Here is a 27287-nt window from a genome sequence, read left to right on the forward strand (position 1 = left end):
ATTCTCTTTATTCTACAGTACGATAAAATATTTGGCCTTCCGTACGGATTTTGTAGGTCTTTATTGTGTCTTCTTTCGTAGGTTTATGTTTTCATATTATAAACTGGGCCAAATATTTTTCTGAGAATTTTTCTTTCAGTTGTACACAATTTGGAGTAATCACCTTTTGTAGTAGCCCACGTTTCACATCCATACGTCAGCACTAGTCTCTGGTAACTTGTGTAAAGAGTTATCTTCGATTCTCTAGATAATTACTTCGACTTGAAAGGCGTATTGCAATAATATTGTAAAAAGATTACGGCGAATCCATCGTATACTTATATAACTTAATCCGTCCGCGAAATGATGTTACAAAATCTGCATAATCATTTCAATGGGTACTGTTCGTAATATATTCTTGTACAAAGGTGCATTACACTGCGGGTACACTGATGTTCTGGAGGAGTGACGTTGAAACCTAGTTATTTTCGATTAAAACGAGAGCCACACGAGAGAGCTTTGCCTCCGACGCAGTTAACCTCCCATATATTGAGTTACCAAGTCTTAAAGTTCGAATACAAACATTTAAAGTTCTAAACTTGGCCCGACTGTGAAACCCGGGACCGGTATGGAGTTAGAAAACTTGAATTTACAATTCACTTTCAGAATATTACATTTACGTTTACGTCAAAGCATTGGTAGTACCAAAAACGCTCATCGGCAATATTGTATTACGAGAACAATCGTACCTACTATGTAATATAAAGCAACACGAATACAAAGTAGGAGGAGCTCGGGCGATTTGTGATTCTATATTGATGCGACGTTTGATTAGGCATGTATGAAAATGCGTTTTATCCAAATGGATAAAATAAAAAAATGTCTTTATCCATTAGGAAAAAACAGGGTACAACATAGTCTATCGATAGTTAACGAAGAGAGAAGCCCACTGTAATCTTACGACACACGTAAACATTCTTTAACCGTGTTCGCTCTGCGCATCCGTGACAAAATCGTCTAATGAAATTGTTACACGGTTTCACGCGGTTACCTCGATCGAACGGCAACCGCGATACCAGGAACGAAAAAAATCGCAGCGGTATGCGCACGTGGATGTATCTAGATCAGGGGTGGCCGACCTAAAAGATCTTGCGGGCCACTTTGGAAATGCATTACGATCCCGCGGACCACGTATAAAATTATATTAGTATTTTGCCCCAATACAAAACAATTTAATGTAAACATTTTAAACAGGATTAATGATTATTATAAAATAAGTTTTGGTATATTAATTATTTGAAATAAACAGAATGAATTATTATCGTTTTTATTATGACTCATAATTTATTAACTTGGATAATATATTATTTATGAATTTTAATTTATTTATTTCACTATTTAGTGAGATATTTGTTTCCCAACTTGTTCACTAAGCTTTTGAAAATTAATAGAAATGCTTGTATTTGCACATCATAATTTATGTTGCAGGTTGTCATCTGTTAGGTTTGAGCTTGATTTATTTTTGGCGAATTTCATTTTCGAAAAAAACGATTCACGTGTGTAAGTCGATCTAAAAGCACTTACAACTGTTTGTGCTAGATTTTTCAAATTGGAAATTTTTTCTTTTGTGATATTAATGTTATAAAATCTATTTTTGATTTTGATGTTTCGAAAATGTATATTAATTTATTATTGCATTGTAAGTCAATGAGTTCCATTTGAAGATATACTGTGGTTGACTTGACATCAGTATGAAAAGGAGATGAATATATTTCATATATTTTCTTGTATTTGTCTAAATTAATGAAACGACTTTTAAAAGCAGCTGTAAGTTTCCTTATTTCTTTTGCATATTTATTGTTATCGATATGTTTTGAAATTTACAATTCGTTTAGCAATGGAAAATGTTAAACGTTATTATTTTTTAATTGAAATTCAAGTAACAATAATTTCTTCTGAAATGCATTGGATGTGATTAAATGAGTCAATTGTCTTTTCCCTGTAACGATATATATTTAATTGGTTAGCCTTTCCTACAATACCTACTAAAAAATATAAATCTAATAACTATTCATCATTACTTAATAAACATTTTCCACGACTTAACCATCTGACATGACTCAAGTATACTACGTAACCGTATTCCGAATCCAATTCTTTCAAGAACTCTTTAAATTGTCGGTGCTGAAGCGCATGTGATCGAATTCAATGTTTTTATGACTACTTGTATAACATGGTTCATCGACAATACTTGGGAACAAAAATGTTGTCAAAGAATCAAACAGTTTGTTGCAATTACGTTGTCAATAATACGGATTCCGCGTTTTGCGGGCATTCCAGAATATTTTATTGAGACAGAAATAAATTTTTTTTCGTAAAACTTTGATAAATATCGCGGGCTACAAACTTTCCAAGATGGGTCGTATGCATAACCTGATCTAGATGATGTGACGAGATTGACAGAAAAGAAATTTTCAAATTGAATGACGAATATTTTACACAAGTCTTGTTATATTTAACATGAAAATAAAATTAAAAAAAAAAAAATAAACGGGAAATATTCATAATTATAATAATAATAAAGAAACGATAACTTTAAAAGTCGAAAACATTAATGAGATTGTCCTTTTGTAATAAATATATATATATATATAAAAAAAAAAAAAACGAAAAAAAATTCTGATAAGAACTTTCTCGGCGCTTATTTACGATGTCATTATAACCGTATAAGTACAAAAAAAAGTAATAATAATAAAAAAAAAAAAAAAAAAACGTGAACAATACAGTACAATATATCGTACAATTTTATATATATATACATTTATATAACGTATATAAATATTATATATTAACTATATGACGAGTATATTCATAATACCCAATGTAATTAAAAAATAATAAGTTGAAAATATAATACATCAATACATCGTCATATTATAAATGTACACGATCGCGGTTTCGATATGGAACATCGTAATTTTTATACTCTTATTTATTTAATAGTAATAATAATAATAATAAGTTTTAATTATCGTTCATAATTATATGTACATATAACACGATTTCATCAGATATATATATATATATATATTTTTAAATATATATATACACGCGAAAAATATTTAAGTAAACGAAAACAATTTGAAGACGCGATGGCGTATCATTTTCAACTACCTCCTACTGTTGATTGTACTGGTCGTCTGTTTCTCGTCTCCACTGGAAATCGTGTCGTACTGCTGTTGCTGATGCTGCTGTTGTTCGTCTTCCGGGATACCGTAAATGGGCGGATTCCCGGCCGGGTCGTATCCCAGCACGGTCAGCATGGGCGCGATGTTGGCCATGTCGCTGACCACGTCGTCGGGTATCTGGCCCACCCATTTGGTCAAAGCTTCTTGGTACAGCGGTCTGACCACTTGGTCCGAGGAACGTTCCACCCTGCGCACACGAATTATCACGGTGTAAGCAGATAATAATAACATTATTTTACGATTAGGATGAAGTTCTCAACAAGACTTAAGATAAGCAAAGGCACGAACTAAGGCAGTACGAAAAAATATATATATATATATATATGTAAAGTCGAAATTATGCGGAGTACAAAAATGTGTCGGTGCATGCAAGATAACAGTCATAGGCGCAATTAGAGGGGGCTGGAGGGGCTTAGCCCCCTCAAACCATTCAAAGCCCCTCTTCTCAAAAACCACGCAGAACTTTATATTATTATATTGATGAATAAAAAAAAATAAGTGATTACTAATGAAAAAATGAAATTTATTTTTATTTTTAAGTTATACTTGCCTACCAATAAGCATATAAAAAAAAAAGTTTCTGAGAAGCAGTGATTGAAAAATATATGGGAGTAGCTGAAGCTCCCCCCCAAATTTTTTACTCTAATTGCGTCTATGATAATAGTATACAACATTACGGCCCGAACATGAGAAATTCGTATTTCAAAGGTGCGCGGTGGCGTCGGCGTTGGCGTATATGTCCGTACGAGTGTATCGTCGAACCAAATTAAGGCTTTCGTGTCGCGTGCGTGCGTGTAATATAATAATTATCATTGCAAAGATCCAATTCGTAAATGTAATTTCGTACGTTCAATCGATCTCGCCGAGTCTCAAGCACACAGATTACTGTTATGACGATATAGTCCAGCGTTATATATTGTCAACGCATGACTTGCCAACACTAATAATATGCAAATGCTCATTAGGATCTGTGCGCACAGCCTACACGATTATAAACGAGTATATACACGGTCCGCCACTTCGTTATACAGCAGCCAAATCGTAGATGATGTATAAGTATATTGGTAAATATATACATAGATCAACGAATCCTCGACCTATGGAGAGGCGTAAACATAATTCATGTAACGTAATAATATCGATTCTACGCTTGCAGCCAATTATTTCGATTATAATTGAGTTTCCGAATACAAAACGGTACCACAGAATAATATTAGATTCAAAACAAATTACCGAAATTTCCATTAACAGAGAAATCACATTTTTAAAATAATTATAATACTACGTGTGTAATTTTATTTCGAGACACTGCATACAGTATTCGCTTAAGTTTTAAAATCGAATCCATGTGCACAGCGATTTCGTTCGCAAAGGCTGGATTGCACTAGTTATTTTAGGTTCGATTTATTGGTTTTGTAAAAAACGAGTACGATGTGAATTAAAAATCGAGATTTAGACGATGTTCTTGCGGTATTTATCACGGCACAGTGTTCAGTAATAATTATACGCGTTTTGATAACTTTCGTTAGTTTTTTATTTAATTTTTTTTTTAGCTTTTAAATGTTTTAACGATGTTTAATTCACAAGACTCAACGTGCATTCGGTTGATTTTTATACGATTGACAATCACCATTGAATGTGTGTGACACGGAACGTCACATTATATATTCGAATAAGAGGAGGTCATTTACATAGGTCCTCGAGAAGCAATTTGAACAACTACCTGTGATATGCGTTTGTGTGCGGGGTTAGGATAACACCGTTATAGTTTCCGGTCGGGATGCATTATCTTAACAACGAAAAAGTACAAAACGGTAATAGGGTTTTATACCGTTAACTAAATCAGCCGAATTTTTAGTTTCGGCTATTTTCTGTCCGGATCATTATAATGATACTCGCGCAAACTTTGCGAATTTCTCGTACTACGTCGGTTTTCGAACTAACAATATTGATCGGTGATAATCGTTGTCGACGTTATCATCATCATCATAATTTACAAAGTTCGAACACAATAATGTAGCATTTTCCGCGTTGTCGGGGTAGTAGTTGCAACAATAGATTTCGGTCAGTTCGCCGTTGGACGGGGTCCGTTTTTAATGATGAAAAACAAAGCGAGTAAACTCTCCGCACGTTCACATAATTTGTACACGCTAATGCGAAATATAAAATACTTTTTAAACGCAGACTAAATGGTTTGTGCATTAGAAATATTGAAAAGTCTCGGTCAAGTATAGATATTATTAGTTTACTGGCCTACTGGAAACTTGATACTGGACAACGACAAAATAGCAACGGGATGGGAACAATATCTTGGAGCTTTATACCGAAAAGGAGGAACAACCAATCTTAATAATAATAATAATAATAAACCAGATATGCAGGGAGAGTCTCTTAAGAGACGAGTTCAATAAAACCTGTACCTAAAAAGCAACAGCTGATAAATGTAATGAATTAAGAACGATAAGTTTCATGGCACATGCAGCCGAAATCCTAATAAAAATAATATGCCACCGAATCGAGAACACAGTAGAAAACGAGTTAAACGATGATCAAATCGGGTTCAGAAGGAACAAAGGTACTAGAGAGGTAATTTTAAGCTTAAGAATATTGATAGAAAAACAAATAGAAATTTAATAATGACACATTTATAGCATTTATAGATAAGGAAAAGGCTTTTTATAATGTACCGTGGAAAGAACTATCCTATAATTTAGAAGAAAATGGAGCTAACTATAGAGATAGAAGGATAATATATAATTTACACAAAGACCAATCAGTTACAATTAAAGTAACGGACAAAAAAGAGACAGCGATAATTAGAAAGGGTGTATGATAAGGTTGTCCACTATCACCAATTATATTTTATATATATATATCGAACAACCTATAAAAGAAATAAGAGAAGAACTGCACAGAAATAATATAGACATAAAAGTGGGCGGCGAAATAATATCCTTCTTAAGATTTGCTGACGATATTGCACAACTAACAAATGATGAGCATGATTTGGAGAAAGCACTGGAAGAAATGACGAGATACTTCCAAAAATATCATTTGATTATCAACGGGTAAAAAACTAAAGTTATGATGTGCTCAAAAATAAGAACGAATCCGTAGAATTAATATACAAACAGGGAACAAGCTGCTTGAACAAGTAGAGAACAGTGGAGAGCGAATATCCAATTGCAAAACCAACCTTAAGGGTTGAATACCAAAAAGAAGAAGTTTGCTGGTTTACATGAATAATGTTTGCAAAGTATCACTTTAAAGTGCAAACATTTTAATTAGATTTTAAATGTATTTCAAACGATTTTATAGTACTAAATATATATATATATATATATATATATATATATATATATATATATATTAATATACTCGTAAGCAGGTCGGGTAATAATACGATTATAATAGTGAACAGAATAAATGTAGAAAAAGTAAACCATGTTCGTATTCAAATCGATTAAATGTCAATAACAAATATTGCCTAACCGACCAAATATGAATACACGTAACGGTAACAATACACACCGAATGTGAATGTAACGTATCGTCACGTGAATGGACGGATGGGATGATGAACGCACTCAACGGCACAGTCTTCGACCCAGAGCAAACAACGTCATCAACACGATCCGAATCCACCGTATGATATCAATCAACACATCCGTGCGACACATGAACTCTTCACGTTTGTGTGAAATTACATTGGTTATTTTTTATGCACGCCACGCGCGTTCGACGTAAACATATCTTTACAATATTAATATACGGATCTCTTGATTATGCACGTACACGCGGCACCCGTCGCATACGTAATCGCGACGATGACTGGTAATTACAATTATTGTTGATGTATTATAATAATTAGTTTAACGTTCACGGCGCGCCCGGTGGCGCTAGAACACCGATAGTAATTATTAAGGTCGCAATCGAAAAATACCGTTTTATTTTTATTAATTACGAATTTCCAACACTGATTATGAGTCGAATTCAAATTATATCCAAAGACTGAAACGTTAATGCAGTCGAAATAATAATCTTCCATATTTCAAAATATTTTGTTCTGTTTTAGATGGGTTTTTTTTTTTTTGAACAATTTTCCACGAATGAAATAACACATCCGCAGAAACGTTATAGTTGTGTGTTTGAATATACATTTATAATAATTATAATAAATAAATGACGAGGACGTTTCAATTGAATGCACGATGCCTATCAAGAGCATAATTGCGGACTGAGTAAATAAGTCGACTATAGGTAGACGTTTAAAAGCAATTTGATTAAATCATTGCGTTTAACATTTCAAATCTCAACAGAAATTATCTTTTAATACTTCGCCGTAGACCGCGGACGGACATAGTAATTTAAAACGTCAATACGTATTATGTACAGCTCAAAGACAACGACATTATAGCAAACAACGATAATGTATGCATCGATCTTAAAGCTTTAAATAATTTGTTTGTGCTGCGTTTTAATTTGCTTGTCATTCGATTTAGTGCTAATTGAAGCGGAAAGAAAACCTAATACTTCAACAACGGCCAATCGAGTTTTACTATTTGTCCGATAAGTTCTTAACAGAGTTTCAAATTGGTAGTATAAATCTTTAATACTTAATAGATAACTATTGTGTGTATCAGTGAGGAAATATAGTTTTCCCATTTGACCGTTAAACCAACAAGTTGTTTAGTTATTATCTAAAATTCTGCAATGGTACACTGCCAAAGCCGATAAACATCACAAATGCATTTTGAGGTGGTTTCAAAGAACTCGTCTATAGCCGAATTACAGTGATCCGCTCGTTCGTCAAGCGCTAAAAGCGGTCAACGCATATTAGAAATATTGGCCTAATAAATTCAATTAGAAACGTTAATAATTACCGTTTCGTATTTCTTTTGTTAAACCGTACAAATTCGTTATAACAAGAATATAATTTGCTGTAATGCGCGAACAAACACAGATAAAAAAATTAAAAAAAATAAAAATAAATATTATCGACGAGTAATCTATATATTTATATATACATTTTTGAAATATCATTGACTGACTGATCATCTACAAATACCATACCAAATCGTTTTAAATGTTAAAAAAATGTATCTATTACTATGTGTAAGCATACTAAGAAAGAAAGTCGTATTTTTAAGAGTTGCACCAGTTACGGGCTCCGGGCTAGATGAACACATTATTTCACTTTTTTGGTTATACATGAAATATATAATCAGTGGAACCTCGATAAGTCGAAAACTTTGATATTTCGAAAAAAATTCTGTTCCCCTGCGTAAACCTAGATTACTTGAAATACAAACTATAGATAACTCGAACAAATTGTGCTCCGAATATAGACGGATAATGACGGATGGCTTTATAAACAATTGTCTAAACGTTCCGATGATTTTTTTTTTAATCGCGTTTATTGTGTTTATTATCGTATGTATTAATTAATCTCGGCAAACAGTTTTTTTATTTGTATCATTATTGCCAGTTGCGATCCATCGGTTACACGTGTGCGGTGTCTATGTACGGTAATAAATATAAATATGCCTCGTAATATAAAAACGCTTACTATTGCAGAAAAACAAAAGGTTCTTGAAGTAGTGAAAAGTGGAAGAAAGAAGAAGGAAATTGCCGAAATTCCAAATTACCAGCCAGCACATTATCTACCATTAAAAAGAATAGTAAAGAAATTGATTTAAAATTTCCAACAGACCGGAAGAGGAAGAGAGGCCCTGATTTTTCAAACGTAGAAGAATGTTAAGTGGTTTAAACAATGCATAGATGCTAATGTCAGTATCGGAGGTCTTATTTAAAAAAAAAAAAGCACAACATTTCGTAAAGTCATTAGGCCACGAACAATTTAAGGCCAGTAACGGATGGCTTGAAAATTTTAAAAAACGACACGATATTGCTTTTAAAAAAGTCTGTGGGGAAAGTACAGCTGTCAGTGATAATGTTGTAAATGAATGGAAAATAAATTTGAGTGAGCTACTGGAAGAATATAAACCATGTAATATATTTAATGCAGACGAAACTGCACTTTTTTTACAAATGTATGCCAGTTAAAATTTTAACATTCAAAAATGAGAAATTTAACGGTGGTAAACTAACAAAGAACGACTCACACTATTATTGGCTATTAACATGACTGGTACAGATAAACTGAAACCTTTAATAATCGGAAAATCGTAAAAACCTAGGTGTTTTACTGGTGTTAAATTTTTTCTTGTTGACTACACAGGAAATAAGAAGGCATGGATGACTAGTGAATTTTTTGCGGAATGGCTATTACGAATAGACAAACAAATGAAAATATAAAAACGTAAAATTTTATTGTTTATAGACAATTGCCCGGCTCACAATATTATACCGACTTGTCAAGCTGTAAAAGTAAAATTTTTACCGCCAAATACCATTTCAAAATTGTAACCTTTGGACCAAGGAATTATTAAAATGTTCAAGACGCTTTATAGAAAAGAAATTGTGAGGAAAATTATAAGTGATATGGATGACGAAAAATCTACAGTAATCGATATTCTTCAAGTTATGCGTATTGTTGATAAAACATGGAAGAACGTAACAATGACAACAATCGTGAACTGCTTTAGATCATGTAGATTTGTACTTGAAACTGAGAAAGACGACACATTGATGCTTGTAATCGAAAATACTGATACGGAGAATGGGCGCGGATAACAAGTTGTAATGGAATCGCAGAAGAAACCTTTGATGATTTAGTTGAAATTGATAATGACGTTGCCATTTCTGGTATTCTGACAGACGACGATATAACTGATACAGTTCGTGGCACTGAAGATGTTGATGACGCCGAAGAATTATTATCTGAGCCTGTGCATCGTGTGTCAATGAAGCAAGCAGCAGCAGCAGCACTAATGTTGCTAAGGACATTCACCGAATAATTAAGTAATATGAACGATAAAGTTTACTTTGCTTTAAATGTAGTAGAAAATACTATTGATAATACGAGCACTGTCTCAAATTTTTAGTCAAAGTAAAATAACAAATTATCAATTATAAAGTTGCAACACATGTTTTATTTATTATCGTATTTTTTTCGTGATGATTTTTTTAAATTTAAATAACTTACATAATCACATTGTTCTACATTGTATTTAATACTACTTAAAAACTTTAATACATACATACATTTTAAAAACTCTTAAAGTTGAATTTTTTTTCTAAAACCTTGGTAACTCGACACCTCGATAAGTCGAAAAAAATTGCATTTCCTTTGAATTTCGACTTATCGAGGTTCCACTGTATATAAATACCAATTGAGATAAATTTAAATTGCGTAACCCATATGTAGATATACATATAGACTAAAAATAAACATTATTAAAATATACAACTGTTGTGCGCTGCTTTTTTCAGCCTAAATTTTTTTTTTTTACATCGAAATATTGCTTTCGTCTAAGACAGTAGAATATCTTCCGGATGATTCAGCTACAAATGATATATGATTTATTAATATTCATGAGTAAAAAGAAAAAAATATAATCGTCGTAATTTATGATTCATAAACTATAAAAGTACAGAACGGTCTTTAGCCCAAATAGATATAATGTGTAAATTATCATATTACAATGGTGTACGGACGTAAATGAAAACCGTGGATTATAATAGAAGTACAAGGTACAAACGATAAAATTAGCGCTATGTAACGTAGAAACATGTTCGGCACGTGTATGTTGAAATATAATACGATTACATTTATGTAAAATGATGAAAACGTTTTCGTGTGTTTATTTTGCACAGTCGACTCGTGGAGTTTCATTAAAATATGAAATACAAGCGCTATTGTTTTCTGTACTGGCACATTTGTGATATCGTTAACGATCGGTGTTAATTTTTGGCAATGACTATTTGTGAATGAAAATCAGAGCCAAACACGTATTTGCAATGCGATTTAAATGAAAAATGCCGAGTCGTTTACTATAATTAGGCGTGCAATTTAGAGAAATGCGAATGCTGCACAGTACGTACATCTTGTACAGTAGTGTTTCAGCGAAGGGCTTTTTTTCTGGCGACAGCTCCGTCTCCAACATAAATCCGGCTCTACTGCAGATTGTAAATCTGACAAAAGTAGACGACGACGTGCCAAGTGCTACTTGTGCAGGATAAAACGCGAACGTGCGCGCAAATACCGTGTAATACATTTTGTAACCGTCGAGGGTGGTTTGAGCCGAGAGCAAACTTTCTTAGCGCATACAAAGGAAATACGAAAGTTTTTCCTCGATCGTAACGCATTCCGTATCACTGTGTTCGAATCCAATTGCATTATCTACGTATAACAGATAGTGCGACTGTATTGCGTAACATTCCCATCGATCATACTCGCGATTTATGACGTTATTCATCCCCTGGGAATCTTTTATAGATCGCTGTCGATGTCAAATGACATTTTATTCGAATCGTTGGGACGAGCGCGTACGCAATCGTTACAAAAAAGAGATGTACGTGCATATAGTTAAACGTGTAATCTAGTGTAACAGTATACGAAACGTATTTATTTTTATTTTTATTCGAACATATACGTGAAATTTTGACATTTTCTGAGCATATTCCAGCCATTTGTCACGTAGTTGACCGCGATTATGTGGATCGATTATCATCCAAGGAAAACGAATTGAATAATCGAACACGGTCTACGATTAACATAGCTCTGTGCACACAGTCCTTGGCTTACTATATACTTGTTGTAGGCGAGGGCTAGTAAAAATAATTGAAACTCTGATGCAGAAAACCATATCGTACCAGTGCTACAGCGAATCGCACGGATAACGCACGGATCCATATTGCATACAAGACTGGCCATTGTTAATGAAAAACGTAGTTCTTGTTTTTTTTTTTTTTTATAGATTTTACCACATACTTATACTTAGACGGATTATTATAAATAAACGGATGTGTTATTACATGGACAGTGCGATTCCTCCTGGCTTGTTGATCATCTCGTTATGATGAAGCACAGTCTCGTTCCATGGAATGTCCAGGAAGTTGAGTATCTTGGTCAACGTGGTCCGGGGTCTGAGCACCAGCTGCTCGTAGTACACCATCAGGCAGTACCCGGAGCCGACTTTGAGGCAGTTTTTGTACATAACGGTGATGGCGTCATCCCATTTTTCCAGACACTGCCTGTAGCTGTTCAAATCGAAACCGGTGATTGTCACCTGAAACAAAATGGCGTCACGTTTCGTGTTAACGATATCATTACACCCTATCACTGGTACACGAACGCATAGAGGTGGTGGTGATGGTGGTCCTTTTGAACTTGATTACAGAGTTCACATGAAGCAGTGGTTTTCAAAATTGTTTAAACGCGATGCACTGTGCATGAGTTCATAGGGCTATCACGGAATTTTAAACATTTTTTTCTTCTCGTAGTCATTATTTATTTGTATTTAAAGGTAATAGAACGTTGAGGGTAGATAATTTTTGTGGCATATAGTTTGAAAACCACTGGTATAGAGCGACGAAAGCAAAGAAGAAACGTATTCAAGGTAGGATAACAAGACACGAACACTGCGTATGAATAATAATACACGCAAAGAGAAGTTATTCATCATGCTTATTCTACTCAATTAAGATAATTAAATTTTTTTACCTTTATTTTAATACATCACTAGAAAGAGTAACGAAATTCTTCGACATTATTATCAAGTATTTGTTATATCAAGGGTATGACACTGTTGTCTGAATAATTTTGTTATGTAAATAAGGTTAATAATGTCATAATGTCAATAAGGCACAGTGAAATTTGTGTTCATTTTCGATATACTTTGCATACAATTTTCATAAGTAAAACTATGCGTGTTAACTGTACTCATACTACGCATATATCTTATTTTTTGGATGAGTTCAATGTATGTACATACAAGGTTGAAATAAAATCTCGAAATCAGATATTATTGAAATCTAATAGGATTCATTCTTCAATTAAAAACGGTTCGATAAAAGTTACACAAACTATTATAACCTAAGTCGGTGTGCTTGTATTTAAGATACGTTGTATTTCACATTACTTCGATAGTGTATTAAAAATAGAATTATAATAATATTACTAGGGTTGAGAGGAGACGCTAGAAAACCTAAACTATGTCCACTACGCCGAATTCGACCTCGGGTTTTAATAATAACGCGGAGTCTTATTGACATACTACAAAATCACATTTATTTCAATAAACTGTTGCTACTCACACGTTGTCAGATCAACAAAAAGTGTCCAGTCCTTACAGTTACTTTTTACGACAGTAATCGAAGTATTAATAGTCTCTTTTTAGCTCGAAAACGTGTCGAACCTGACGTTGAGTTGATTCGACTGTCAACCCTTCTCAAATCACTCGCATCCAATGAAATATGTATGTATATAAATATACATAAATATACGTATATATTTATAAATGTATTAGAATTTAAATAACTACATGCCAAAAGTAACAACACAATATCAACGATATATTCTACTACCTACTCGATGACCGAACGGGTAATTACTTTTCTTATGGAAATGACTTTGACATACAATATTATGAAATCGTATTTCCAGTAGAATAAAATTATCACGTTATTAACGTAATAACCACATAAAATAAACCCATCACGTAAAATATATTTTAAACTATTTGATTTATTCAGAAAGTTTAATTATTAAAGTTTATTAAGTTTCGAAATTATTCTGCTAATAAGATCATTAATAGTCGTATTTTATTTTAAGTATTGTACGTTCTCGTTCAGAGTTGGCTGTTTTAGTTTAATTATTCTTTAAATATTAGTGCTTCCGTTACACATGAAAAAAAAAGGTACGGACGAAATTAAGTTTTTAAAGCGTATTTATTTATAACGCTATTCACGAAAACTTCTGAAAATTATCGTTTCAGCATTGTATAATTCCAAGTAACATTTATATAGTAGAATTTTTAATTTATTCAATTAAAAACTTTCAGTAAGAATTATTATAGCTTAACAATTACTGAAATATATTGAATAGCTAAACAATTAATTACGAAAATTGTATAAAATAGTATTATTATAGAAAAATTTTGTGTGAACAATTTTTTTTATTAGTATTTTATTTCATATGAAGTTTTTAGATTCGTAGTAAAGTAGGGACTATGTTTATAATTTAATTAAATAAAATCAACATAAGATTGACAAAAAGTGAAAATTTGTTATAAAAAAAAAATTATTAAAACTTACCGAAAATATAGGAAACACCCTTTACAAATGCACGTAGCACAATACGTAAATTTTCTCCAAATTCTAATACAACTATATGCACGTTTAAGTTATTACTCTTTTAAACGAAATAGAAAAGAATAAACCCAATACAAATCCTTTGGGATTAAATTTAATGTTTTCGTTGGATTTCTGTTAAGAAAAACTTTGAAAAATAATATAGTTTTAACAACGTAAACACGTCATTTATTAGGATAATATATATGCGTGTGTGTGTGTGTGTGTGTGTGTGTGTATGTGTATCACATACAGAAGTAATTAAGAATAATTAACGTGTAGGAGAGAAATTATAGTTTTCGAAAATTAAGTTATAAGGGGATAAAAAAAATAAAATATACCAATTATAATAAATCATTTTTTTTTTTAATTCTTAAATCGAAAAATCTAATGAGGTTTTAAATTCTAGTTTTTCCTCCACGCGGGCAGGGGATTAAACCAGTTACACTCCGCCCAATCATTAGTACCCTTCATTTCGTAGTACACGACGCGGATGATTATCATAAATGGTATTAATAACAAGTTCACCTGAGCACGACGTACATTCTTAATCTAGCGCCACCCACCACGTAATTGCTGTTAACACTTTACTCGTAACTACCCGTGATCGGCGCCCGCCACTGCTTTTTCATTCGTTGTAAGCAGTGGCGGCCGCTGATCACGAATCGTGTCGTATTTTCTAGTATCTAGTTTATAATCAGGATATTTTTCAAACATGTTGCTCACTCTTCGCGATATGATCGAATGGACCGTGGCCCGGCCGTCGCGCACCATGAATATGTACTTGGCGTTCGGGAATAACACCTTCAGGTAGTCCATGGACTTGAGCGCCAACGGGTCTTTGTTGCACAGCCGGGGCGCAGGGACGCCGTGTCGGGCGATCACTTCCAGTATGAACGAGGCGACCGCGGAGTTGATCACTTCCTCGGACACGCCGGCCTCCTTAAGTCGCAGCGACTCCTTAGATGACTTGTACCAGTGGTTACGCATCTGCAGGATCCTCGGCACCACCCGCGTTTCCTGTCCGCACCTGCGTAACGAGACGAGCGACGACGAGTTAATAACACGTAGCACATTAAATATATTTCGTATGGGGTGATATTACAAGCACATTCGTGTTTTTATTTTACTCTCTTAGACTATTTAATAGGTTAGGTCGAAAAAAATTATTTTTTGATTCTGGAATCTCAATAGTGCGAAAAAGTTGCAGTATGGTATCCTTGATGAGGAAAAAATAATTAAAAAGTTTATTTCTTTAGTTTGTGCATTGAGCTTAAAGTTTGAAAAAAAAACAGTCAAAAAATGAATATTTTGACAATTTCATTAAAAATATTAAACCAATATTTATAAAATTCAATACATTATATTATATCTATTATAGAGCTTTCGAAAACAAAAGTTATATACTATATTAAATAATAATAATATTATATTAAAGGGTTTATTAATTTTCCATGTCACACTCAAATTGTGGAAAGAATCGTAAAGCTGGTTATGAAGTATTTTATAAAAGTATGTGGAGAATAAAATAGAGACAGTTTATAAGAACAAAGTTACTTTCAAGATCAGCAATGCCTTTACTTAAACGCAAAAAAAAATTTAAAACACTGCCAAACCTTTCTGATGATACTTAAAAAATAATCACAGATTTGTGTACTATTATTTAATGACTAATACATTTAAAAAATATTAATTTTATAATTTTTATGAAGTTGTCAATATTTTTAATTTTTAACTGATTTTTTTTCAAACTTAAGCCCAATGCACCAACTGATGGAATAAACTTAAATAAAATCACGACGGCCGAACAATTTGTGTCACAGCACCAAAAAGTGCTTGAAAATAATTTCAAATTTTACGTTTCGAATGACTAATCGACCTTTAAGTTCAGATGGGGTTAAGTAGCGATGTACAGCTAATACGGGGATATGCTAAGTGCATTTTTATTATACTTAGTTTATTTTTATTTATTTTTTGTAGCTCAAGTGCACCCACGGTTTTATCGACAAATCATATTATTTATTTATGGTAAGCTAATTCAACAAAACTTTTAAGATGCAAGTTGGATGATCGAATATGGTGGTTTAAATTTACAACTATAATGTTTTATACTTAAAGGACCATTCAACTAAAAAGTCAATAATTATTTTATTACCATAATAAATAGAATACAGTCTATCTAGGAAAATGGTACAACTAAAATTCGTTTGTGACTATTCGTTCGCTAGTCACGGTGATTTTTGACATTGCCCGTGTCGTCACGGATTAGTTCGCCGAGGCAGCTGCCATATATAACACACGGCAATATGGCTGCATCACGATTGCGCAAAAAAATTTGTAACACTGTTCTAACTTAACCTAACCTAACCTAACCGCCCCAATCCCTTTTTACCTGATAAAATCACAACATCATTGCGCACCAAATAATATGTATAATAATTTATGTACAACATAAAATAATGTATACAATACATACTTTCTCTATATAATTTTCATATACATGCACTCAAACTTATTACCTATTAATTCACAATTGTATATGGTGCGCAATGGTGTTGTGATTTTATCAGGTAAAAAGGGATTGGGGCGGAATCATAGTGTAATTTTTTTGCGCAATCGTGATGCACCGGGATATATTTATCAATTTTTGGTTTAACATAAAATAACTGCTAATGAACTTATTTTTTTTTCGAATGAACTAATCAAATGTATTTAAGAGTACCTCAAAATTTTTCCATTTATTCCATCCATCCATTATATCACATTTTGGTATAATCTTGTAGACAAAAATAATACTTAGATAAATTATATTACGAATTTACCATACATTCACTGCAGTAAACGTGTGTAATATTCAGAGCTCGGGAGTTAAAGCATTTGGTTATTTTTATGGATTGACTTAAAATGTTGCAGAGTGCTATAGAAGTGTATGTCAAGTTATAACACATACAATTATGAAATTTGAAAGTGCCATTTTTTGTTTTTTCAGCAATTTTTAAAAAAAAATACTTATTTCCAATTTTTCTAATTATTTTTGCTTATTTGACCAGTTTTTTTTACATTTTTATAGTTTTCTCCTGCAAAGTCGTTTTTGATAGAATTAAAATTTAAAAATAATTCTTATCTTATCTACATTGTCACGTCGCCATGCAAGGCATCATTGTATGGTTAACAAAAATATTCCAACGTTGAAAATAGAACTGAGTGTCTAACGTCAGAATGATTAAGAACAGAGAAAACAGTTTACATTTTATTTTTCAGAAAAATTCCTTAGAAAGTCTATAAAGTCCTTTAAGTCTTGAAAATGTAGATTTATTTTTATTTTGTTTGATTTTTTAGTTACAATTTTATAGTTTTTTTTTTTTATATAAATTATTTTGTTTAATTTAAAATTTTTAAATACCTATTTTAGTGCTTATAATGATGTTTTTAAGTACTTTTTTAAGCACTTGTTTCGATGATTTTATGTGCAATAAGTCCCGAGACCTGGTCATATTGTTTTGACAATCGTAACATCATGTACGGAATTTTGATGCCTAAATTGGCTATTTAGTTTTAACTCGTATCTGTTTCCAGATCATACACTGTTGGTTCAAAATTATATGGTTGAAAAGCCATTATAAAATATATTAAATATATTATATATATCAAGACCAGATTTTGTCAAAAGAATGGCATTTAAACACTAGCCTATTTTAATAATCTAAAATAACTAAATAAATAAATAAAAAACCATTTAAAAATATTTGTATACTCATCCAAATTTAAGGGCGTAAGCTAAAATAAAAAACAACAATCTAAATAAGAAACACTAAATATTTTTAGGGTGTATGCCAGTGCACCTACCCGTGGTGCATCATGGGTTACTCTAAATGAATTGGGGTGCATTCGAGCTACGTCAAAAATATGACATATTTTTTTTCTTATAACGCACTCGGTGATATCTCATTAAGGACAGAGTCGGAACAATGATAAAGGGTTTTTTCGGGATGTACTAGGGAAATTGCTGTCAAAACTTGCAAAGCATTTTTTAAAACAATAAAGGATGATGATGGAATAACTGAACAATATATAAGCCACAGACATGAATCATTAAGTGATCAAAAAGCAATTCATGACTGGTATTCTGAAAAGCAAGATAACCGAAGAAATAAGCACCAAATCTAACAAAAGATTTTGTCATACCATTAACCACAAACGAAATATTTATAAGTAAATTATATACGTAGTGTTAAAATTACTTTATATAACGATAGAAGAAAAACATCTCTACTCCCTAAATCTATCAAAGAAGTTCAATTAGGTATTGACGAACGGGCGTTCAATTAAATAGACAAGAGCTATTTTTATAAATAAACAACAAGGAGCTGAAAAATGTCGTTTTGAGTTGCATTTCTAATTTAAAAGCTCTTGCAATATAAAAATTGTTGTACATGGACAGTACGTTTTCAAACTGTCCTTAACACTACACAAATATTTACAATACAAGATTTTATCAATGCCTAAAATATACCACTCATTATATGTTTATTATCAAATAAAAATACGATACCTTATACTAAATGCCTAATATATTTTTGTGAATACGGGTTTTCAAAACAATATTACGATATCATCATCCAATGTTATAACAAATTTCGAGAAAGTTATTCATTTAGCCTCAGATAAAGGTACATTTTCAACCAACACAATCGTGGAATAGAAATATCTAACAAAATGTCTTGAGTATTAACTATAGAGATAAGTACAGTGATATTAAAAAGTGGTTAATTCATGGTACGGTAAGCCATTTCTAAACCGAGAAAGTGAATCTGATTATTATGTAAATTATCTCTTGAAATTTAATCACTATGATGAAAGAGTGACAGGATTTGCGGATTATTTAACAGATGTATATAAGTGAAGAAGCTCATCCAATAAAAATATTTGCTTAAGCATCAGCAGAGCCAACTTAAACCATCAATACATGCGAGTCATACCATTCTCATTTTAATTCTAGCTTACTTTTATACAATTCATTTAAATATTTTTTTGTTTATAGAAAATTTAAAAAATATTCATTTAGAAACAAACATTAAATTAAATAGTGTAAATAAACTTTTTAAATATAAAAATTCTAAGACGAAAAAAAATAAATAAATTAGTATATACATAATAAATACATTAGTGGTGAAACACCAATTTATCATTATGTATCAACAATATGTTATTACTTGTCCTAATTTGAGATTTTTAAAATTAGATTTTTTTGTTTACATTTTTCCACTAGATAAAAATTCGGGCGGAGTTTACGTGTACGATTTTGTGTTTACCTGTGCATTGGGCATAGCTTACAGTCACCACAAATTCTGATTTATGGAAAATGTATCCGAACTATAAGACTTTATTTGTATTTCAATACATTGATTTTCACACAAATAATTATTTAATTAATTTTTTGGGATCAACTATTGTAATATAATCAATATTTTGACTAATACTTTCGGAATTATTCAAATTTAATGTTGCATATGAAAAATGAGAATAAATTAAAATATTGATATTTTTTATTTGTATAATAAGAGTACCATGATAAATACTCACATTAACTCGAAATAGTAGTGAATAACGATTAAATAAAATGACAAATTATATTTCTATATCATAAATAATAATGATTTTGTAGTTTGAATCACAGAAATTACACCAAGTATTTAATAATTAAATTTGAATAACACCAAAAGTACAGGTCTAAATTTTGACTATGTAAGATCAAAAACGGCCAAAAGATTAACTCAATAATTATTATTTAAAATCAAAAGCTGATATTACCACAGGATACTAATTATGAATTACAAACGATGTATCGAAAAATAAAGTTTTTTATAGTGGATATAATTTTTTTTATAAATTATAATTTGAAAATATTCATAAATTAAGCATAAAAAGAGGGAAGCATGCTTAAAAATCATTCTATATAATCTTTCGTCTACTACTTACCGGACGTCTGGGTGCGCGTCCAACATTGCTCTCATGAGCGTGGTGCCGGACCTGGGCACGCCGCCGATGAATATCAGAGGCATGTTTCGGTCGTAAGTGTACACCTTCATGTTCTCGTCGGTGACGAATTTCTGAAAGAGAGAAAAATCAAATTTTTATTAATAAGAACTACGGGATTTGATGTATAAAATATATGTTATAAGTTATAATTTATGATTATTGTTCAAAGACAACACTGTGATTTTTCACATTAATCGTAGTGGAATAATATTGCTCATACGAATCGTTTCATGACATATTATTTGTTCAGGCGAAAAACGATCTAGTCATTCTACCATCAATTCAAGGGACGTATAAATTATTTTATTTTAAAATATTGAAAAAGAGAGGACCATTGAAATTGTTTGGCAAATCCTTATTTGAGGAAAACACGATTCCTGAGGGGGATGAATTTACGCCGATATTAAACCAATAACGAAATTACCTTATTACGCCGAGGGCACAGGATTTTGGTAAGATACGTAATTATTATTGTGCGGGATCGTGCTGTATTTATTTGAAAAACGAAAGGAACTGTAATAGTACGAAATCCATGTACACGAGCAAGCTGTACACCCCATTTATGTATAGAATGGATTAAATAATAAATCTCCAGATGGTTGAATTTCAGTACGTGTAATCCGTCCTGTTTTTAATATTTTAAATTATTTTCGCTCTAAACGATTCGGATAAACAAAATATTGGTAATTTGGTTATTAATAGAATTATTGGTTCAATGGAAAATATTACAAGCACAAAACGATTTTCTCAGAACAATAACGAAAAAAATAAGTCACGAAATGTGTAATTGATACATATAGGCGATTTGACCCAATTTATTTTCTCGATATGCTTTGAATACGAACGAATGAAAGAAAATCGCAGGAGATTTTTTTTTTTTTTTACAACCTTGGTGAACTAATAAACTAGAATATTAGAGATTACGTGAGTTTATAGCTAGTTTGCACGATGCTATGAAACGGAATGTATACGTCGTGATCACACGAAATTATGTAATAAAAAGTGCTGCACAAAGAAGAACGGAAATCCGAACGTCCAACGAAATATTACTACGATAGACGGAATAAATGTTGGCGAGAAAGATATTTTTTTAAAGTAATATATCTTGGAATACATAAAAAAAAAACTAGTTCAGTCATGATTAATCAGTTTCAACTATTAATGTTAACCGGACACGTATTCATCAGTGTCCAAATAGTTTTTCCCAAAAACACGATACTTTTATATTCGTGCTAACTTTGCGTTATACTAGATTATGATTATTATTTCACAACCTTCAATAAAATAAATAGATCCAGTTCGGATTTATAAACGTATCCAACTCAATGGATATACAATTTAGGACAAAGTTATATCACATTCAACCACATTACATATAAATTATCAAAGTTCTGCAATCAACTTATTTATAAAAATTGATTTTTTTTTTTCCTTAGCTTTTCCTTGATTAAAAATGTGTAAATATCGAGTTATTTTTTTGTTCTTTTAGGACGTGACAACTTTGTATATAGATATATTTAATATGACATTCAGTTTTATTTTTAATGTTTATATTATGATATGTGTATATAGTTATATGACGAAAGAATATGCATACGCTTCGGTACGTATGCGTAAAAAATTAAATAATTGTTTCTGAAAGAAATCGGCTCGATCTTCGATTGGTAATTTAAAAATTCCGAAACAAAGAGGCCGAGTGCGTTTGAGTAGACATCGTAAACCACGTCGTGATACGGTTTGAAAGTTATCTACGAATCCGATTGTTTATGGTTTATTTCGATTTACATGAAATAATCGTTTAAAAAAAAAACCGCATCGGTCTCGTTCAACAAGATGTTTTTATTATTTAATTAGACATATTCAACGAATTTATTTGTGAGTGCAGGTATGCACAGGTATATTATAGGCGTACTACCTATATCATCCTACATACCTACCTAAGTGCATTGTACACCACAACAGTTGCGAAGATTATAGATTATTATTATTCCTCACTGCCCCCGCGGTCATAATAATATTTTATTACATTTGATCCGGATGAATTTTAATAAGTTGAAATACATATGGATTTTAATATTAATATGAACTTGGTGCGGAACAAAACGTTTTCTTATCGTGTTTTATCTTAACATGGAAATTTTCAAACCCGACGGCGGCTTACTGGCGGCGGGCGTGGGTACAATATCACAACAATAAGTCAAAATTTATTAAATCTGCCTTATGATTATCCGTAATAATAATAATAATAATAATAATAATACTGTAAAAAGGAACCGCACGTCGACCATAAAGAGACATTTTAGTTATAAATAATAAGAGTGAAAAAATAATGGCGTAAATTGCAATAGAAAAGAATATGTATATATATATGTTGGTATGGAAACAACTTAAATATTATTAACATACATATGTCTAATGAATAAATTTATAACCCGCACGTGCAGAAAAAATTATATTAAATTTTATGTTTAGGTTATAAAATGTTTGTAGACGTTGTATTATGATGTTATCTGATAATTGTTTGTATGGTAAAAAATAAATATTCAACGTGCATTGAACACGTTTTCTGAGACGTTGATAGAGAAAATATAATTACTAAAAACAAGTGATATAATTAAGATTGAAATATATTACAACAAATGTAATAATTGTTTCACAGAAAAGATAAAATAAATAATAATCAAATATGTTATGAGAAATCGAATTAAAAAAAAATTTACAAAATTACATATACGTATAATAACTTTTTTCCGACCGTCCAGTGATAAGAACTAATTTTAGTTAATTATAATTATTATTTTATGTAAGAACATAAATTCTTATTCGTTTTACTATATTTGTCTTTACAGGTTCAATACGGGTTTAAATTATTTCCCGTCGGTGTACCTATATACCTATATGCAAGGAACGTCTCGCAGTCATTAAATATTATGTTTATTACTTATAAAGGTATGTATATATATATATATACAGGTTTAATACATTACGATAAATATTCATTAACGGAATCGATATAAAAAAAAAGGCGAGCGCAGATCCCATTTTTTTTTTTTGTTTTAATCGTTATTCAACCATCGTTTACCCACCTTTATATTTAGGAATATACGTATATAATGGACTTTATATATTCTTAGGCGTAGAAAAAATAATTCGAAAAAAAAAATAGAGTCAACCTGGCTTAATTATGTAGACAACTTTTTTGTACTTCCAAAACCGTATGCAATTTCCGATCAATCGTTTAAAATATGATATTGGACCATGTGCGATGTGTGTGTATATATATTCAGGTGAAACACTCTGACCCTTTGGCTGTAAAGGAACGTTATTGGAAGGTATCCCGCATTCGAGTCGAATTTATCAAATCGACAAATATACCATACATAATGCACACATCTGCAGATGTATATAATACGGGCATACTTATGCGAAGGTTGTTCTTGTGCGCCACGTGCAGTAAAGTTGCTGGCGAGAAAAATCCATCTATTGCCGTATTCTGTTGTACGTGTCCAATTCTAAGTCAGAAGCAGTTAGCGGGTCGAAGCAAAAAAATAAATCATAAAAACCGCTTTTTATATACGGCTAGTAATCACTTTTTCTGATTTCATACACAAAAAAAAAGTAATAAGAAAATGCCAAGCAATTCGAGTCGCAAAAAGCGTTGAACTTATCGAATTTGTATTGGCCGTTTTGAACTTTTATTTTGAAGGCAACAAGATTGGATGGTAACCTATACTTAGGGATACATATTGATACATAGGCAAACAGAATTAGGCGAGCAAAAATCAATCAAATATTACAATATAGTGTCATTAGTGGTGGGCATACCCCGATTTGACAAATCCGAATTATTCTGATTTCATGGATTATCTGGATTCAATTCGATTTTGCTGTTCAACGACTGGTTTTTATAATAACATACATTTAATTAATGTTATGCAGTAAAGATAAGTTAATTGGGTATTCAGTCGACAATCTTATAACTTGTTTTGGTAACCAATAATAAATTATGAAAACTATCGAAGTTATGATAAGTAAACTATGATTTATAAACGTAATATCAATTTGTTGTTAAATTTTAATGGCAATAATATAAAATAATTTTCTTTTACTAGAAATTAAAAATAATTAAAAATAAATAAGTCGCATAAAAATCAAATCCATAAATCCGAATAATAGTTTGATTCAAATCCGGTTTTGAATATTCAGAAAATTCTTTGGATTTTATGCTCATCCTTAATGGTGATCATGCATAATACATATTTTTCTTTCCACTTATGCCAATAATATGCCGATTGTACGTTAACTTTTTAAAGTGGTTTTTGTTATTCCCATGAATGAATATTAATCGATCTCGTGTCGGTCAACTGGCAATAGTTAATAAATAATACGGTAACGTGGATGGTATCGGATGCAAAAAAAAAAATAAATACTTACGTCTTTCGGCATCATGAACATGGTCTGAGGTTCGGGTTCCGGGCATGTGCGCATCTTGTACACCAGCAGCAGAAATATGCCGACAATCAGTCCGTACATCAACAGTTTTCTGCGGCCCCGACTCATTCTGCCCACATGGTTCACCACCTGGAAACGAACAGAACAACACTGGACGTGAGTAAAACAATCGGTTGTCGGGACGAGCGGCGTTCGCGCGCACCGCCGTTTCGCGACGGCGATCGCGCGATGTTTACACGCGCGGCCGACCTTTTCGGATGTAATATCAACACTTACGTCCGACAGGTACCTGACGGCTACGGGCCGAGACGGTGCCGCATACGAGCAGCGTTTATGATTTTTGTGCGTTTTCGTTCGGTCTCTCTCTCTCTCTCTCTCTCTCTCTTTACTCCTTCCCAACGTCAAACGGTCGAATAACAATGATATTGTTCGCGTAACATCCGATCGCGTGTTACGTGGATAAAACGTGCGCGCGCCGCGTTCGTCGCACGCGCGATACGATCATCGCGTTTCGGCGCGCAAATCGACCAACACCGAACCCATAATATTACCGCGTGCGGCGACCGTTACTATTGTTTCCCACTTTCCGTACGTTTTCCTACGGGTATCGTTTTCCCTATCCCTCTCGAACACAAAATTAAGTTCAAAAGCGTAACCGACGCCTAAACTAATAGGTCATAGACAGTAACGAACAGTTTTGTGAACCGTTGAGAACGCGTCGTCTCTCGAAATTGTAATATTAAACCGACTCGTGCGTCCTCTCGTTCGAAATTCCGATCGCATAAACTCCTCTAAAATCAACATCTTTAATATATTTGTTCACGTGGTTCAACAATCTAACGGAAGCAGAAACGATTTTTAATGTACTATCGTATATGTTAAAGAACATATTGATATTTTGCAGTGCAAATTTGAGATCCCTCGTCTCTCGGTGGTACTACATGTTGTCTTGCGGTTCCCCGTCCGAACGGACATCGACATCGACACTTTCTCGATTTTCGAAGAAAAAAAATATAGAGTTGGATCACCGCAGTAATATATGTGTTTAACATACATATACAGAGAGAGGTTATCGCACCATTCCGCTGAGACTTATCTAACAATTGTCTTTAAACGCAGCAATTTTTACTCTCGCGTAACGCACCGTGAGATACTACGAGTATGAATAATTAGACGATCAAAAATACAATAATCATATACATCAGGTCAAACCGTGATTCGTTTCGTTATTACCCGCAGTATTTAAGCGTTGTTACTATCAAATGTCTCAAAACATAAAGTTTTCCGAATGACTTACATATCACATATAAATGCACAGTATGCATAGTATTTGTATGTATGCGTAGGTACAAATACGATAAATAATAATAATAAACTTATTTATTACGCGTTTAACGCATGTGTATATTATTTATTCGTGTTATAGGCTAGTCAGTTCGATTGCAATACTATTGAAATACATAAGTTACACGATGTCATCACATATTATCAAATTATGATGTATTAAGTCTATAGGTGTTTTAAACGATGTCACCAGTTTTCACCAACTGAGCGAATTTTTTTAAAATGTTCTACAAAAACAGTGGGTTAAATTCCGATTATTATTGTACGTGCACGCAGTCGTATCCAACGTCATTATAGAGATATTTAAATTAAATTGTGTTGTTGATACAAAACAACAATTTGTACCATCAGCATGTGACGACCTATTGCGGGAAAAAATAATTGACCAATGCGTGCATAGATAAATAATATAACAAAGTGACGTGTTAAAATAACGTACACAACTATATATTACATATATATTATAATGTTAAATAATATTGATAAAGAAATACGATGTTTGTAATGTGTACTGAGAATATAACATATCAATTGTAACACAGTTTCTAATAAAAAAAAAAAAAAAAAAAACATTATATCATAGATTATAATATAATATTTATAACCAAAGATAATATTATAATCATTTTTATAATAGCTTGTGTTTTGAATTAGAGATCAAATTTTAAACGGGTCTTATCAAGAAAAAAAAATAATAACGTTCACCGTTGTCCTAATTTGTATTTCTTTTTCAACAAATACATATACTTTATCTCATATAGAACACAGCTTATTTAGTAACAAATTTAAATCATGTGCATTTGTTTAAGAATTCTAAAATTTACGACAAGTTCTTGGTTAAAGTCATTCTTTACCACTAAATTATAAGATATTTTATAACATTTTCATACATATTTCTATTAATATTATAATTCGATTGTAAAAATAATCTGTAATAATTATCTGTAGACATATCTGTAGCTACATAAC

General features: G+C 32.0%; 2 protein-coding genes across 6 annotated transcripts in view; one reads left to right on the top strand and one right to left on the bottom strand.

Moving 5' to 3' along the window:
• The window catches only part of LOC112691805 (tectonic-3-like), a 9313-nt gene extending 7770 nt beyond the window's left edge, over nt 1-1543 (top strand). The window contains exon 6 of the mRNA XM_025566207.1: nt 1468-1543. Within this exon, the coding sequence (XP_025421992.1) occupies nt 1468-1543 (76 nt within the window). The remainder of the gene's footprint in view (nt 1-1467) is intronic.
• A 1491-nt stretch (nt 1544-3034) lies between these two features.
• LOC112691845 (protein-tyrosine sulfotransferase) overlaps nt 3035-27287 on the bottom strand; it is a 113919-nt gene continuing 89666 nt past the window's right edge. For 4 of the 5 annotated variants that reach the window (XM_025566259.1, XM_025566258.1, XM_025566262.1 and 1 more), the window contains 5 exons: nt 24957-25103; nt 20463-20593; nt 15210-15513; nt 12168-12421; nt 3035-3414 (listed from right to left, as the gene is read on the bottom strand). In XM_025566259.1, the coding sequence (XP_025422044.1) occupies nt 3150-3414; nt 12168-12421; nt 15210-15513; nt 20463-20593; nt 24957-25103 (1101 nt within the window). In that variant the 3' untranslated portion in view covers nt 3035-3149. Of the gene's footprint in view, nt 3415-12167; nt 12422-15209; nt 15514-20462; nt 20594-24956; nt 25104-25250; nt 25356-27287 lie in introns of those variants that run through there. The other variant, XM_025566263.1, reaches the window with a different exon arrangement.

The sequence above is a fragment of the Sipha flava genome, unplaced genomic scaffold (assembly GCF_003268045.1).
Source record: "Sipha flava isolate LNK unplaced genomic scaffold, YSA_version1 67_pilon_pilon, whole genome shotgun sequence".
NCBI lineage: Eukaryota > Metazoa > Arthropoda > Insecta > Hemiptera > Aphididae > Sipha > Sipha flava.